The following is an 18,949-nucleotide window of genomic DNA, read 5'->3' on the forward strand; positions in this document are numbered from 1 at the left end:
CAAAGACTTGTTCCAGCCATAATAACATTAAAGTGATACATTGGTGGATATTACACACTATTTGCTGAAACCATCAAGATGATTTCCCCTGTGTACATGAAAAATCTCCATCCACGGTTGTCTGCTTTTTAAGCTCTGTTGTCAAGGCGGTGCCACCATTTAGGCATCTCATGAATTCTAAACAAAACAAGTCATTACAGTCCATAAAGAGCCTTACAACACTAAAGAGTTTCATTGCTACTGCAGATATTACCGGGCGTTGAACTACTAGCAATTTTGGTACCCCAGCCTGAGGAAAATTTATCATGTTATTCACAGTAATTACCTCATACTAAGTCTATGGTAACGACCCGTGTCCTGCGAGTCCTATCGTCCCAATGGCAATCGTGCAAAAACAGTAAATAAAAAAGTAGTAGTAACAGTGGTAAACATGGATTTAAACATGATCATCTTCAACTATCTTTTTTTTTTCTCAACACCGCTTAAGTCCTTTTTATTTCAAATGTGAATTTATTCTATGGTAACTCTTGGTGGGTATTCTATGCTCTTCGTCTTGTCCTGCTGAGCTTTCAGGAAAGTGTTTCAGAAAAAGCAACAACAACATCAGTTAACCCCTTGATGCCTGCTGAAATAAAATCTAAGTGTGAGGAACTGTGACTCCTGAACTTTGGTACATATTTTTCACAAAACCTTTTTGAAACTTTAAGTTGACACTCGGTAAGGGTAGGTAGTCCTTCAAAAATGCTGTGCTGACAGATGATGTCAAAACAGAGCTGCAGGGAGATGGTATACCGTACTGTATATTGCATGCCACGAACAGTATGGAGCATGAATAATTCCATATCTTCTTATCCCAATGTATTATTAATACATTGTCAATTACTTATGAAGGACACCATGATGCAAGTCTTGTAAAGTCAACATAAAATAAAACAAATATATAAGCATGGAGAACAAACAGATGAGGTTTATGTAGACTTGTGTGTGTGATACGTATTTGAATACAGTATTTCTTTTCTTCTTTCAACTCTCAAGGGCTCCTGTTCCTCTAATAAGGTGAATCCCGGCCTCACTGTCTATGTAGCGTCATGCTGCTCAATGGATGCACTTTGTGTGATACGACTGTGTATGTGTGACTTTCATTTGAAAAGATTGTATGTAGGAAGATTGTGAGGGCTGTGAAAATAGAGACAAGCTGGGGACGCATGCTCTGTATTTAGTGGAGCTTTTGTTTGCAGAAAAACGCGCAAGTTTTGAAAAGTAGGAAAAGAATATAAGCTTATGGTCTTTGTGCTTGTCTGTTTTTGTACTGGTCCAGTTCTTTGTTGAGGGAAAGCAACGCATGCAATTTGACATTGCTTTAGCACACCGATAGATTGCATGGCCATACTGTAGATGCGGAAAAAAGATCTTAAATGGCCGTGCTAGGATAAAGGTCCATCATATAAGGGACATTTCAGACAGCTACTGTGTGTATCACAGCACTATTACCAGCAAATAGCTGTTGTCATAACCCCTTCACACTCGGCTACATCATTGTCCTGTCTTTCCTTTTTTATATGAACATCCTTCCTTGCCCAATTTCACTTCACCCACCTGCGACAACTGCACAATTGCAATCAACAACCTCGCTGCATCCTGCTGAGAGATTCAAACGTGCGGAGAAAAATTATACGTCAAAATGGGCATCAAGGCATTCACATTTAGTGTTCATCCATTGAGAGACGTTGCTACTGAGGCAACACCAAAAACATCCACTGAGCAGTGATAGCAAGAAACACCCACTTATGGATGGCCGATATGCTTTATGGCTATAAGGAGGAAGGAGGAAAGTAGGTCAAGTGTGGAAGCTGTTGATTGATGGTTGTGTGAGCTGGGAATGAATATAGAATGAGAAAAGAAGAGTGGGAGGTCTGTGTCATTGCACAGACATCCTGGAACGGTGGCCATGAACGGCATACCTAATGTGGTGTATGGCCACTCATGTGAATTATAATACATCGGTTGTGACTCTCTGCAGCTGTAAGACAAATAGGGGTATACGCTTTGGCAAAATGACATTGACGTGTCGCCTACTGGCCTGCATAAAATAAAATAGGATTTATCTACAATATGACATGACTGGATCTGTTTGCATCAAGCTTGCACCTGGATAAGTCTTAGGGTTAGGAGATTTTTTTTTTTTTGCCAACACAGGGTGAAAACTTAAGTCAAATTTGGACAATTTTTAAATCACAGGAAAAAATCCTTTATTTTCTTTTTCCTTTTTTAAACGTTCCCTTACCTAGGTTGGTGCTCAAGTTGCATGTTCAACAGATTTTTCCGGGGAAAGGAAATGTTCACTTTAAATGACATATGACAAAAGATGACCACTGCAGTTCAATTTGAAAATGTTGTCACTGGGTCTGTCACAATTGAAATTTTTTCAACATTGATTATCTACTTATTCCATTGAATAATCGTGTATTCACACTCCATGCCCCACAGTATTTTTTGTTCTAATAATACAGGAAGATTGACTGTGATTTTTTTTTTTTTTTTAATAATCTACCAAGTTAAAGCAAGCTGTTTCTGGAGTATGTTTTAATACACATTAAAAAAAGCTCAACAGAAGCAGTGGACACAGGGATTGTCACAGCCAACCAGCCAAGCTTGGTGGACTTCATAACACTGCCTCCCATGCTGAATATCCTATCACAGAGCACGTACATGTCACGTTCAACGTGAGGCCTTCCAACTAGCCTTACTGTCTTCAACTCGTGATCTGATTGGCAACTATGTATCAACTTCACGTACCGTGCACAGACGCCTTCACTGTTGATTCTGAAGGCCTCGGGCAGATTTCATATAGCCTGGCGACACAAGATAGCTGAATTTTGATTGGAAAAAGCGCTTAACCTAAAACTACAACACTGGAAGGAAGTTAACCAAAGGAATTTAATATGGAACAAAGAGAATGAGAGAATGATATGTCAGGTTGTGTTAGGCCAGCAGAGAAAACCTTGCTGGCTCTGACGGTCCACCACTGAATTTTATACATATGAATTTTTAGACAACAAAGTTTGTCGTTGCTAAAAGTTTGCAATCACGATTAGCATTAGTGTGCTAGTCATTAACAAACAATCAACAAACAATTACAATTTAGTTCACACATGCATAATATTTTATATACATTGCACATGTAATAATATTCTCAGGGTCATTTATAAATGATCCTTCAACATTATTCCATGAGTAAACTTGAATGGAACCTCTCAAGTTGAACGCAGCTTTTTTCTCTGACACACGCTGAACCTTCAAAGCAGTTATAAAAGCATGAAAATGTATTTATTTATTTATTTATTTATTGTTCACGAATTAGTCCTTGTATTTTCTCACTTGGAGACATTGTATCTCATCATTAATGAATAAACTCTTAAACAGGTATGCAGTAACCATAAAGCAGGCATTTATTGCAACTGGTGTTTTTTCATTCCAACTTCAACTATTTCCTCCACTGTCGCTTATACTGAATGTGTTTACCTCTCTGCAGTCTTCTCTGCAATAATCTCTCATGCACCTTTTATTTAACACAAGGTAGCTGTTGTTGCTGATATTTCAAAGCATTTCGCCAAGCACTCCTCTTATCGGCATCGCAAGTGATTGGTATATGCAGCCGGTCAAAGGTCAAGCATTTTTTCCAAGCACTCAACATGATGTAGGGATTGATTTATCCTCCCTGCTAAGAGCTAATCACGGAAGACTTTGCAAGGACACCACACTGTTCGTTATTGAGAATCAATCAATACCCATGCATTCTATTAATTATTTCTTATTGGGATGTTACTATCTAGGTTTATGTAGTTGGTATTCCAATTTTTAACAGTTTAGTGTATTTTTTATGATTGAACATTACAGCCGTGTCCAAAGCATGTAAACAGTAAATGAATCACCCCCATAAACAAAAAAGCCCATTTTCCGTGCAAAAGGAAGAGCCCAAAATCAAAGGAATTTCTTGCTCCCATACAGTGAACTACCAAGACGTATCTTGGTGAAACATAGGCAGAGTTCAAATGTCTTCACGGCTAATAAACAACTTGATTTTGCGGTGAGATGAGGTGAGGAGCAGAGGGCTTTTCTCACAGTTGTGGCTGGAGAGAGAGCAAGGTAGTTCTGATGCATGAGAGCGAGTTTGTTGGCACAACTCTTAATGGAGGCAAGCCGACAGTTATCATCCTAAGTAGCTGACTTATTTTAATATGCTTGAGTGCAGAGGCGTGCATGGCTGTGTACATGCACAGAGAGATAGAGAGGGAAACAGGCAAAGAGATTAAAGATGAGTGAAAGTAGGTCAAAATCCCATGTAGGACACTTTGTCACCCACATTGTATCAACAGCTTGGGTCATCAACCCGTAAGATTTGGCAGAAGCACAGCATGAGAATGAGGGTATGAATGCAATGGTCAATTTCTGGTAAACGTGGCTAAGGCCAGCTATCAAAATAATGATTGTTTGATATGATAATAGTTTTCAGTCGATTAACCGTTGCACCTGTAATGCTGAGTGTTAACGTTTTAAAAATGAAAGTTTTTGCCCAAAAATAGTTATCTTGAAATCAGAAACAAAAAAAAAGATAGAAACTCAAGTAACTTTTTCAGTTACAAACGCGGCTACAAACAAAATAAATATACTAGATATTATCCTATGTCATATTATACTCTTAAAGTCTGTGCTTGCAGGTAACTAAATGCCACAATTAATAATAGTAAACATCCCTTGTAAACCACCCAACCAGCATTCTGCCACTTGTGCAAAACCTCATATTCACAATTGTCAATTTTTAAAATGATAAAATAATTGAATTATTTTGGTTAGTCACCCAACCTTAGTTTTAGCAAATAACAAAGGTCAGATTCCCAAAACATTAGACACATTGGCAAATTTGCAAACACTGTGTTTCCAAAAAAGATACGCGAAACAATAATTTCCCTATGCCTTGAATTAATTTGTCCAAGTTGTTTATTAACCAATGCCATCTTAAAAGATCCATATCTATAATTTGAGACTGGTCTTTATCAACCCATAGTTTGAGAATACACATCTAAATGGAGTCTGACCACATCCTACTGAGAGCAAATAGCACACTAATTCTCAAAAGTAAATAAGGTACAGGTTCTATAATGCACTGAACTGAAAAAATACACAAAAATTATGGTAAGGTAAGGCGGGGAGGAAGAGATTAAAATAATAGACATCCTGCAGACCAAGCAGGTGATACTGAAGATTCCTGTTTTGTTGTCAATCGTCGACATGAAAAAAAAAAAAACACGGCAACCATTAGAGGTCAAATGCACTGCCTTTCTTGAGAAAATGGTAGTCAGTGATGGATCAAAGATGACAGTTGAAGGACGCTCGCACTACCCATCAGGTATCTGTTGTGCGTGAGTCATGCACATACATACACACCCCAACATCAATGTTTGTCCTTTACGTCTAAATGTGGCTTAGAGGGAATGTCACCTGTCAGTAAAAATATCACGGAAGAACGTTAGGGCATGGCCGACAAACACACGTTTGTGATTCGTTTTGCGGACGTGTGTTTTTTGCAACTGAAAAAAGAACAGCACCGTGTGTTGTTGCACAGTAAAATCGTTTCTGCAAACACATTCATACACAACTGATGCTAGCATAAACTCAAAGGTCGCCATGGAATGTAGGTCAGTCATTGGATGCCCGTTAGTCACTAGTTTGTCATGGGTTTGAAAACAACTCACAGCTGCCAGTCCAACCAACGGAATTGACCATGACAAAGAGATGTCTCATCTGCATACAGTGCATAATCATTCTTCTGTTCACACGTAATCTTCAAGCAGCCAGAGGACACATAGGACGCTTGCCATGCCTCAATAGTATTGCCGCATCATGTATTTTCAAACTGTTTTAGCCTTCGGGTAAGACAAAATCTATATCATATCATATATCAAATCATGCACCAACATCCATCCTTTTTTTTTCCCAATTATATACATTATTGCATATTTGCTGACTCATATCACAATATTCTACTATTAGAAAAAATGTTTTTTTTTGTAATAAGGACACAAATATGTGTTTAAAAAACTAATGAATTTGTTAATTCCTGTTATTGATTGATCTAACCTATTTTTACAAATTTCTGAAATTGAAATTGTGCTATTGTGCAGATCAGTCATTTATTTACCGCAACAGGCTTCAAGAGATGCAGTTGTAAGCATTTATCTTCTCCTGTATTTGAGACTTTTCCCAAGTACTGGCTGCAACTTTTTCTTTTGATCATCAGAAGGAATGATGCAGTTTTCTTTTTTCAATCCCCAAATAAATAGGAATCGACATAAAAATTAAGCATCGCCCATCCTGTTTGTCGCAGATTTGCTCAAACGCAGATTGTTCTCGAGTTTATTTGGCTCAGAACTTTGCTATGGGTCGTTAGTGTCTTTGTTACAGCTGGATGCTTTGCATTTATGTGGTAGGCTAAACTTAAACTACTCCTATGATAACCAAGCTCTTTCTTACAAGAAATGTATCAGATATTATTCTCCTTTCATCAGTGGTGCCATCAGTAATGTAATATTTACTGTTCATAGGACCAACAGTTCTCACATGCTCTTCCATTTTCATGGCTTCCTCCTGCTTCTGATCTTGTCCTCCCACACACAATAGAAGCCATAGATCAAACACCTACTGTGTGTCTCAGGAGTAGTGGTAATACATATTAAAAGACAAGTCTGACAATTATGTACAAAACAAAAAAGTCCACGATACAAAAATAAACACAACAGCAAATGACCTCCTTGGCCGAGCTGATCAACATCCTGGCTGATGCGTTCTGTACTGTGGAAATCAGATGCTGTAGTTGTTCACTCTATCCCGTGTATTTCTTCAAATTACAAGGTATTCATTTGCCGGAGTTAGCTCTTTGCGCAAGCCTTTTTCACTGGACATATACTTAATGAGAAGATGAGGTGGGGGTCGAATAAGAAGTCATTAACAGCCAAGAGACTTCTGCTCCTAGCAGAGTGAGTTGAGGCCAGAACATGGCAGAACAAAGTTAGACGTAGCTCTACACGGCCAATCTCTCTTGACCTAAATAAACTGCTTAGTCGGAACAAGACTCAGATCTTAATTAATCAGAAAAGGAAGAAAAACAGTGTTAGACACAGAAGGATAGCCAGGGAAATCCCACAAGCAAGTTGATCTTATTTAAGAGAGAATGTAGCCCGCCAATTAGGTCAGGAGAGACACGCTCACGCTCATCTATTGTCATCTATATATGTCTTGTTGTCTTGGTCTATTAGTTTTACTTTTTGGTTATTTTGATTGGCTATTTTTAAAATCAGCACATTGGAATCCTGGGTTTGGAAACAGAATAAAAAAGTAGCTATTATTTTTATTATTATTTTTTATATCAAATGTAATCAGTTTTAAAGGGTTTTCTGAATTGTGTTTGACTACCATGCTTCATTTACACTCCGTAGATGGAAAACATCATTCATTGATCCATTTATGAACAACTTTGATGATTAGTCAATAAAATTCTTTTATGTAATTAGAGAACTTGTTTCTCTGGAATAAATAATTTGTGGGTAATGTAATGTATGTGTAAGCATGTAACGTGACGGAGCGTATCAATAAAGCACGATTGAAGTGTTGTTTTTGGCAGTCATTTTAATTTTAGTCTTAGTTCTTTGATTCATTTCACTCCTAACTGTGTTTTAGTTATTTCAAAAACGTATTTGTTAGATTATAACATGCTATTGGGTTCAGTTTTAGTCTTTGAAAATGTAGTTTTAGTCATGTTTGGGATAATCTTCATATTTATTAATACTATTTCTATTTACAGTATATTTAATTATAATTTATGATTCACTTTTTGACAAAATTATTTTGACAAAACATAAACAAACTTATGATAGCTTATTAGCCACATGACTAGCATGCACCCATCTATTACTTGTTTTGTTTTTTCTATCTGAGCAATTTCTATAATTATCCAAAAAAAGATCAGTATTGTTAATTTTGTTGTTGTTGTTGTCGGTAACAGCAATTGGCCCAAAATGTAGTCAACAAATCCCATTTTAATCTAAGCTAACGTAAAGCAGCTAATGCCAGCATTAGCCCTACAAGTCAGACGGACACAAAGTCATATTCATACTGTAATTGTTTTGCATCTTCATTAATTGGAGGAAGAGGTCCCACGTGTCCGTTGCCATCACAAAGCTAAAACTCACATTAAATGAACCTTGTTTGTTTGAAAGTGTTCTGCAGCTGTGCCAAAGCTGATTTGGTCTTGTGAACGCTCCACTGCCATTGAGGTGAATGAGATTTGGAGCATGTAATGTGATGTTAATAGTCAGGTTTGTTATTTTCCATTTTTACCATATGTGTCACTGGACACGGACTACTTCGAGCGAGGGGGCAAACTCGGTCCTTGGGGGCAGCTGTCCCGCATGGTTTCCAGGTTTCTTTCCCTTTTTTTTTCATCGGGCTTCTGCTGAGCTTGCTGATGACCAGATCATTTGAATCAGGTGTGTCGAGGAAAGAAACCTAGGAAACGTGTAATTTACCGGCCCTTGAGGACAGGATTTGGACACCCCTGACTTAGAGGAAGAACTTGTCTCAACCCACATCTCTTGGGTACATTTTGTGCATGTTACCAGCCGGTTTGAGTGGAAAATAGTTACTTGCTTATTGCATTCTTTCCGCCGCTTTCTCTCTCTCTCTCTCTCTCTCTCTCTCTCTCTCTCTCTCTCTCTCTCTCTCTCTCTCTCTCTCTCTCTCTCTCTCTCTCTTTCCCTTTCTCTCTCTCCTGCCTTCCACTGTAATTTTGGTGTATTTTTTTTCAGTTGGGTGGATTAAAGAACCTGTACCATTTTTTATTTTTTGTGTGCTATTTACTCTCAGTAGGATGCGGTAAGACTCCATTTAGATGAGTATTCTATGGGGTGATAAAGAGCAGTTCTCCCATCTACTCAAGAGATTGTTCAGTTTCCAATTAATTTATTCTTAATTTGAAAAGAAAATTCAACTTTCAAATTTCAAACTTTCCTAATTCTCTACATGGTTTTGAATGTATCTTTTCTTTATGCCTTTTTTGTCAACAGTGTGGCAAAGGAGCTGAGAACTTTGATAAGTTCTTCACGCGCACTCAGCCTCAACTCACCCCTCCCGACGAGCTCGTGATCGCCAACATCGACCAGGCCGAATTTGCTGGTTTCTCCTTCATAAACCCAGAGTTTGTGCATCCGTCGCTCAACAACAGCGCATGAGAAGGATAGCTGATCCAAACCAGTCCTAGCCTCCATCCTCTGTCGCCATGGAGCTTCTCTACTCACTGCCATCCACTAAAACTACATATACCGTATGACCATGACTTGACATTACAAAACTTGATGTATCATTTCTAATCACAAGCAGGATTGTAGAGCATGCTTATTTTGTCTATGGTACATTTGGAATCTAGATTAGGTTTGATTTAGACTTTGCCGCCACTAAAAGTCATTTCTTTTAGTTTACTAATGAGCATGTACCGTGTATAATGATGTCCTTTTTTATTGCAAGTTTACTCCAAAACTGGACGCACTGAGACAAAATGGTGTTTTTTTGTTTTTTTTTTTTAATGCCAGTACATGATGTAAGTAAAGGAATGCATTCATTTATGGCTGCGTACGATAGAAGCAAGATCATTTCAAAGGAACGTTCAAAGCATGTGTGGATGCATGTTCTGTATGACTTATTTAAGAAGCGTTCTTGTCCACTCACACATCTAGTTTGTGGCTCACGGTTTAGTTTTAAATGAAGAACTAAGAACAGCCCAAAGGTTCCTCCTGCCATGGGAAGTGAAGTTACCCCAGCCAAATATGAAGGAGAGGTAAAGCAGGCAATGGCAAGGTGCAGTTTCGCTTTGCCATTCGATGTTGCCGCATCATGTTTACAGCGCTCTGCCTGTTTAATTTATTTATGTCTGTAAGGTTTTAATGTCGTTTTAATGTGTCATTGTCTCAATTGCCAGCTGTAGAAAAAATGAAGTTACATTCGAATAAAAGGAGTAATGGCGCCTGAAAATAAAATAGCTTTTAATTGTTGCTAGGATTACAGTAGTTCCAAATTATAAACCCCCGAAGATCGTACAATCTGTTTTTAATTTTTCTGAGCACATTCATGAATAGTTGTGATTTTAACTCACAGGACATGGATATTTTCATGCATATAACATTAAAAATAGTTTTTTAACATTTGCAGTTGATCTACAACTGCCTCTATACATGACTTGAAAGTAAAACACCTCTTAACAACAGTTAAATTCTCATTAACTTGCTGTTTTTCGAAAATAACAACAGTTTCATCTGCATACACGTTAGACTGTATGCTTTTTGGAAACAGCAGTAATTATTAGGATGCAATGATTCTGGGCTTGTTTGTGTTCTTTTCGTTTTTTTAGATGTTTTTTTGTTTTTTGTTTTTAGATGCATTATCTATCGGGAAAAAGTATCCGTCATTAGACTTATGTCAAGGTTAGAATCATGTTTGTCTTGTTTTCGTTCCAAAGCTATATCTGTTTGTATCGCCCTCATTGTCTTTATCATTAGTAATTTTAATGCATATAAATAAGTGTGTTGTAAATAAAAATCATGAGTTATTATAAAAGAGGTTAGCAAATTTTATACCAACACCTAAATGTCCTTGTCTTATATTGTCGAGAGGATCTACAGATAAGAAACTGCAGTTTAGCCGCAAATCATCTCTTTAACAAGAGCGGACGTAAAATTACCAGTTGCTCAATTTCTGTATATTGTCATATGATTCTAAGCTGTGTTGGAAAAGCAAGCACGTGGTAGCATCTCTCATGCATGTGAGTCATTAAATGTTGCATGCTTCCCTAAATGTAATACCCAATTCAACTTAAAATTGAATTAAAAATCAAACGCAGTTTTAAAGTTTTGCAACACTTTCAATCAGCTAGAGAGTTAACATAGTAAGAGGGTGTACCTGTGCATCATCATTTTACCTTCTTGACCTTCTACGTCTTATGGTCAGTATTTATACAATATGTGTCATATTTAAGTAACAGGTTTTTTTTTTTTAATTGTATTTTATTGGAGTGTCATTGTGACTATTAACACTCTTTCCTATTGGCCAATAGTTCTTTTCTTATGCCAGCAGTAGATGTTTAGTAGCATTTCCTAGGGTAAAATGCACTGAAATTATACTGAATTTGAAAAAGCTTCTTTTTTTTCTTTTTTTTTCCAAATAATTCTGATCATAGTCAGTTTTCTTGCCGTTTTTTTGTGGTATATTTACATTTTTAATGTACATTTACTAACATTTTGTTATTTGTTGGTAGTTCCACAGTTTTGTTTTGTTAGCTTTGCAGGTTTATGGTCGACAACATATTTTCTCGAAAGAAACAAAATACAATTGTGAGGAAACAATTGACCATGATCATTTTTAGGGTAAAAAGAATATTTGTAATATTTACTGATTTTTTTTTAATATTTTCAGTGCACTATTTGCCCATTTGTGGAGCGTCACAGATTTTCACAGCTCATGCATGCTCTCAATCTGCTACTAAAAGTTTATGACACCCTTTTAAATCATAAGCTCATAATTTTGTTAATTTATTTTTTTTTTAAACAAATGCACATACAAGACAAACACTTAAACGATGTGATTCTTAGTGTTCCTTCAACACAGCTTATGTTGCTCCAGACCAGTGGGACCACTCACTCACAAATGACTCATTAATGGGGTTTATAATCTTAAATGTTGTGTTTCTTCTTTTGTTTTTGTTTGTTTGTTTTTGTAGCCATCAACAAATATCTCACCATCTTTTTTTTCAGCCAATGCAAGAATGTTTAAAAGAAAAAAAACACCTTAATACAGCATACACTGTAGAAACTCATTTCCTTGTGACAAACATATATGAACCTGTATTGTTTATATATATATATATATATATATATATATATATATATATATATATATATATATATATATCATAATCATAATCATATAATCATAATTATATATATATATATATATATATATAATTATATATATATATATATATATATATATATATATATATATATATATATATATATATATATATATATATATATATATATATATATATATATATAATTATGATTAGCACTTAAAATTAATCTACCATAAATAGTTTGGAGTGACAGGTTGTAGTCTTGCATAATACATCCCTAGTGCTTTTTTGCAAGTTTACAACTTTGTGACGATGAAATCATTTGGCCACAAGATGGTGTATCGAGAAACAAATAAAGCTACAAGGCAAGATGGTCTTTGCATATGGGTGTTTTCCATATAAGTGTGCCAACAGTATTTCTCTGTCCTTCCAGCTCCACTTTAAAACAATTAAGTTGGTATCTCCGTGGCTGCTATTCCATCATTGATGTGTCAACAAGAAAGATCAATGTAAAACAAAACAAAAATAAAACAAAACGTAACGAAAAATGGTGGCACAATCATGCTTCCAGCGGAGCTTAGAGGCGGATTTTTTCAGTCGACCTATTCAAACAGTTGACGTACCTGACTTGCTCAACTTATTTTTCCCTCGCCCTCCTTGCTTCCCAACCTGCTTTCATCAGTGAAAAGTCAAACTTGTTGAAATGACAGTTAATGTGAGCATGCCCCAAAGAATCCAAATGTTCCTTGCATTTGTGCCTTTCCCAGCCTACCATCATATACATGGCTATCTGCAAGATTCTTCAGTTTTAGTTCAAATGTCATCCTCTCATGGCATTCAATCATTAGTGGAGTGGCCATGATGACCAGTAAATTCTTAGCTTTTACTTGACCCTTTTGTTTTAACATTGTTAATGACTAGTTAATTTTTCTATAATTTTCTATAATAACAAGAACTTGTTTTTAAGACTCAGAAATTGTGTTTTGTGTATAGTTAAATTTCATTTGTAGGCTTGCTTCACATGAACCAACCCCAAAAGACTATCCTGTATCCTATTCCCCCTCCTCAGTGCTTGAGCCTAGCAAATCCATTACCTGAGTTACAGCCTCCACACATATCATCATTTAGGGATAATTTAATATCTTGAATCCACACGTGCATGTAAATGGTCAACCAATCCACCTTTTCCCTGTGTTAAAAATCCCCAAATAAATTTGAAGAGTTATTGCTTTGCTGATGTTTTTCATTGTTTACAGCTGAGGCTTTTTTTTCTGAATTGAATTAATTATGGCCAGAAACTAAGTGAAGGTATCTTAATATTAAAGTACGAGTGAGTGGTTTGTTTTCTTTCTTTCACGACTGCTCCTTTACTGTAAGTGTGTGATAAGGATTTAGAAGAATCCTCTTGTCTTTTCCTAGAAGTTAGTCAGTGCCAGTTAAGAGAGTTTAATGACATGTCATCTTTATGAATGAGTGCAGAAATGCCGTATTGCCAAACCCATCACACAATCTCTTACTGATCGTGTACTTAAGCTTCTTCCAGTAGATTCCTAGACAATAAACGAAGGATTATCTTGTATTTTGTAAATGTTTGGTCTCTCCTTGTCAGCCTGAAACCTTTAAAACGACTGAGCAACTCACCTTGTAACAGATTGTGTCATTTGTACCTAATGTATGATATTGCAAATTAAAGAAAGGAAACTTCATACTTTGGCGGAGCAGTTTTTGATTTGATCCTTTTGTGTTTGATCCCTGTGTGTTTGCGTGTGTGCATACACTAAAAAAAAAAAAAAAAAACATTGGTAAAACATAAGAAAAATCAGCTATTCATACTCACAGGCCACATCTTTGGGGAATTTATACTCTTCAAATAGTCACCATGTGGGGCCTAAGGAATTTAGAAATCAACATGATCTTTCCTTTAGTCTTCAGGCAGAAACGTTCAATGGTTTGGAACCAAATGAGCATTTTTCTGAGATTTCTAACAGACCCAAGATTGAATCCACTGAGGGATAGCGCTGCTATAAAATGAGGTAATTATAATTCATTAATTTGTATTTTTATGACATTATAGCATTAGGAACAAGTTTTTGAAGTGCACCTTTTGGTCTGAACTCTCAATCCTGAAACCTCTCAATTGCCCTAATAAATTAGTTGCACTTCTAATAGCTGCTAAACTGGCATCTGCGTTTACGTTATGAGCATTGTGTACATGCACCAGTGATTATATGGCTAATTTCATGCATTTGGCTCACACTCACAGGAACATGAAACACGTGCATTGTCCCGTTTAATGTCTCACTACAAGCCATTTGTGTTAGCGTATTAGTCTCATAACACAAGCACTAAAAATGCTAATGAGTAAAAAAAAATAAATCCTGAGACCTTTAATTCCTCCTGCTGCCTAAATGTAAATATTCAACTATGTGTGTGTGTGTGTGTGTGTGTGCACTTGCATGTGCATGCATTTGCTGTGTGTGTTTGTGTGTGTCCAAAAGCTGGCTGCATTATCTCTTCTTTCCTGAAACGAAGCATTGCATTCAGACATTTTCTCATAATGCCTTTCAACCTTGACCTCTTTTCAACGATGCCCTTCCCTCAATCCTGTTTGTCACAATTTTCACCACCTTGTATTTCTACACGGAATTCTCAGAAATTATTGTCCATCATCTGTTTCTCGAGCGCTCTAACGACAGACGGCGGTGACGTTTTCAACTTTTCTATAGTAGAGTATTGGTGATCATATGTTTTTCCTCATTTTTGTTGCAAATTACACATTGAGTATTTTGTCAGGTTTTATATTGGAAAAGGTTCCATGTATGTAAGTCAACTGTATATCGTGTATGCAGTATCTTTGCTAAATCATATGAGGAATTGTGATTTCCTGAAGTGACTCATTAACTTCAAATTCAGAAAAGAAGCTTAATTAGCAGGAATGGGACGAGACATAAATCCCACAAAATGAGTAGTCTCATGAGATTTAGTCAATTAGACGAGATGACATGTTGGGAGGAAATTTGTTTTATAAAGTAACGTAAAATTCCCAGTTTTCAAAATGTTTTCTTTTTATTGAACGAACTGAAGAAAATTTATCATTGAAAGCAAATGTGAATATAAAGAAGACAAACTACCATAAGCCAATATTTTACCATCCTTTTTTTTCAACTGGAAAACCAATTGAGCTTTTGTATATGCATATATGTATATGTGTGTGTGTGTGTGTGTGTGTGTGTGTGTGTGTGTGTGTGTGTGCGTGTGTGTGTGTGTGTGTGTGTGTGTGTGTGTGTGTGTGTATGAATGTTTATAAACTGAGAACACAACTGCACAAGTGGTTCTGAAAAGTAATCTGACTGCACTCGCCATTAGATATGGAGCCCTTGAATGCTGCTAGCTAGCGGCTAATTTACGCTAGAAGCTGACAACAGACACCATACAATCAATTTCAGCGTAAGTAAGTCTTTGTTTAGTGCCCTGAATTTTTAATTGAATATCACTTAAGAACAACAGTGTTTTTTTGTTTTGTTTTTTTATCAGGAATCGCAACTTGGGACTCTCTCTAGAAGCAACAGTTAGTGCAGGAGAACGAGTCAACTAATTCTTTGTTGCAACAGGCTGTCGGGAACACCTTCAAAATAAAAGTATATTGAGGCGTTTGTGCACATGTATTATTTGGTAGGATAAGATTTAGTATTTTTTTAGCTGACCTTCTCACCGCATTTGGCGGTGTTTTTTCCTGTGTTTTGTGCACTTTCAAAAACATTAGATAAAAGAAAATTGATCTCTTGTTGTGTCACCAAGTCCATGACCAGAAATCTCATGGTGACCTAATCTCGAGAGATTACGTCATATGAGATTTTGACCTATCCCATTTTAATTAGTGTTTATGAAATTGACGCAGATGCATACATAAAACTTGAACTTCGGATGGAAAACCAATGCAGTGACTTCATAGCATGCGGTGTGAATAACGTTTGAGTCAATTAATGATTTTCTGCTTACATCATGTTGTTGACATGAGTGTGGATGGATGCCACCTGATTAGAGAGGAGCCCTGTGGCAAGTGTAAGACCAGCTGGTGTGTGAGATTCTGTTTACCATCTATAGGTTTCACTCTACTTGTGCTACATCTGGAGCTGGTACATAGCCATATTGTTTTGATAGGGGATGTGCTTTGTTCAAGCCAGAACACATGCTAATTGTGCAAGAGGATACGTAATGAACGCATCGGCCACTGAGCTTGGGGGCTTGACTCCATAATTCTAAATTTGAAGATTGTGGTGCTCTTGTATCGTTGAGAAGAAAGGTTTATTTATTTAAACTTATGTATTAGTGTCCAGTACACCTACCATACATGTTTTTTGGAAATGACTATAAAGAAGTGCCCAGAGAAGAGGCGCAGGCACAGGGAGAATATGCAAACTCCACACAAGAGGGCCAAGGCGAGTTGGAATCGATCCCAGGACCTTTGAACTGTGAGGCAGACGTGCTAACAAGTCATTCACTGTGCAGCTCTACGTGAACTATTTTAGAAAACAAACATTGCTTATGCTTCACAAATATAGCTTAAGCTTACACAAAATCAAAGACGTCTACAGCACTGATGGCCCGACACTGTATGGTGAAGTTCATGACCAAATATCATAGTAACCAGACCAAAAAAAAAGGAAGTTTTTGTTTTTGTTGGGTTTTCTGTTTTGAGGGTTTCTTTGTATTTTCAAGTTGTGTTTTTTTTTTTAGTTCTCGTGTCTTGTTCCTATTTGCTTTTTTGTGTGATTTGTTCCACCTGCAGCCCGTGTGTTCGAGCCAGCCCCCGTGTCTGAGCCAATCACCTTGCACTGCCTCTCGTTTCCTTTCAGCTGTTGCATGTTGTTCCTAATTAGTGTCCATGTATTTAAGCCCCAGTTTTGTCACAGCTAGTTGTCGGCCATTGTCAGTATCTTAGATTGTTCTTTGCCGTTGCTTGCCTTGCTTCCCTATATTGTCGCGTCCCGAGTATTTCATCGCCTCCCTGTCGCTGTTTTCCCATGAGTCTAGTTTCGGTTTCAAGTTTTGTTTGTTACTTTGGTTTCCTGTGGGGTTCGTGTTTGCCCTGTCCCTCTGTGTAAATAAATCATATCTTTTTGAGCACACCACCTCCTGCCCTCCTTACATTTTTACCAAATTGGAGGTTTATTGATGTAGTGAAAGAGGACACGAAGGTAGTTCGAGTGAGAGAAGAGGGGGCAGCAGACAGGCCTAGATGTCGGCAATTGGTTCACTGTGGCGACCCCTGAAGGGAAAAGGAGAAGAAGAAGAAATTACTGTAGTAACACAGTTTTTCACCATATTTTTCTCAATGTTCAAATGTTACAACGGCTTTCAGTATCAAATGTACTTAATGTGGACAAAACCATTGTTTTGTTTTTGATGAAGTAAAGTTAAGCCCTATTATATTGGTGGTTATAATTTTTTAAATTAATTTCCATGGCTGCACCAATGACCAACGTGTTGAATGCAAGCAATAATTTCCCCTAATCTCACTTGATGTTTTGCATCCCAATTCAATCACACTTTATCCTGACAGTTGACACATTATCAAACACAGTTTTTTTCATTCAGCAATTCACAACATCTTATCACACATGTGGTTTAATTGGCCGCGACATAATACATTCAAGTAAAAAAAAAAAAAAAAAATCTATGATGTTGGCATATCATGCCTGTACAGTTGAAAAAGGCTAACCTTTCATACAATGATTTCCTTTCCATTGGTATTAAAAACTGCACTTACATTATGCAATACAATTATTTTAGCACTGTAAACCTCAACCACAATGATGAACATAATGTAATTATGTATTTTTTTATTGCCTACGTTATTATTTGCTCGATTATGAAATGTAGTCTGCTAGGGGGAGATAACAAAATAAGAATTTCATTGTGTGGTAATACTACACATATGACAAAAAAACTCTTGAATCTTGAATCATTTTACAATATTGAAATTTCTTGACTTTTTTAGGATGACTCTTCCCTATTTTTCACAATTGAATGTGTAGTGGCTAAGCGTTTAATGTTTAAAAAAAAAAAATGCTGTCTCCAACTGCCCGAAGGGTATGCAGAGAAAGTTCATATTTTATGTTAATTTCTGCCTGTGGAAATCCAGATGGTGCTGCTGACTTTGATACTTGGCTGTCAGAGAAGAGGGCCAAATTAAAGATGAAATAGAAAGGAGTGCTACAAAATGGCAAGTGTTTGAGTCGTCCCAGGGAGGGCACAGAGGGTTCATCTGCGAGATGGCGTGCACTTCAAACATCCGTCTTTCATCTTATCATTGAAGAACACAACGTGTTAGTCATATTTGCCAACATCCAGATGCTCTTCAAAGTAGGTCCATATGTTCTGAGACGCTGTGTTCTGAATCAGAGTGACATATGCACAGGTTATGCTTGATTCCATGTCACCATATGTGGCAATTTAATCTTGTTTGAGAATAATTACCCCGGTTTGTTGTATAGTTGTGATTCATTATTTAATTGTGCGGTATTTTGGGCATTTTTGGGTTATTTTCTTTCTACCATTCTTGCAGTATTTTAGCCAAGGGATGGCACACTCCTCGTAGTGTGATAACTAAGTGTTCGTGCCATGTTGAACTTTGACACGTTGTCACCATCTGGGTGCAATTTCAGCCCTGCAGTGTATTCTTTCAATCCTTTCCATTTGATGTAAAGATCAAAGGATTGGACAATATACGGCACAAGGGTAATCACACTTCATATTTAGTAGACTACAGTATCACAGGTTTGGAATGATACTGTATATATTTCTGTATAAAAATTTGCATGCATTGCAGCAAAATGTGTGAATGTGTCCATGTTCGTCTCATTGTGTATAAACTATTCTTCACGTTATTATAATGCTTTTCATTTCAGTTTCATTCATGTGCTTGTTTTTATCAGCCCATTTTCTATTCTAGTGTTATGCATGAGCTGGAGCCCATCCCAGCTGACTTGT

General features: G+C 36.9%; 1 protein-coding gene across 2 annotated transcripts in view; it reads left to right on the forward strand.

Moving 5' to 3' along the window:
- The window catches only part of prkcaa (protein kinase C, alpha, a), a 102,491-nt gene extending 91,437 nt beyond the window's left edge, over nucleotides 1-11,054 (forward strand). For both annotated transcript variants that reach the window (XM_088419134.1, XM_088419133.1), the window contains one exon: nucleotides 9,120-11,054. In XM_088419134.1, coding sequence (XP_088275260.1) covers nucleotides 9,120-9,284 — 165 coding nt within the window. In that variant the 3' untranslated portion in view covers nucleotides 9,285-11,054. The remainder of the gene's footprint in view (nucleotides 1-9,119) is intronic.
- The last annotated feature ends 7,895 nt before the right edge of the window (nucleotides 11,055-18,949 follow it).

This window comes from Hippichthys cyanospilos, chromosome 7 (genome assembly GCF_059441005.1).
Source record: "Hippichthys cyanospilos isolate Australia breed blue-spotted pipefish chromosome 7, RoL_Hcya_1.0, whole genome shotgun sequence".
NCBI classification, from domain to species: domain Eukaryota; kingdom Metazoa; phylum Chordata; class Actinopteri; order Syngnathiformes; family Syngnathidae; genus Hippichthys; species Hippichthys cyanospilos.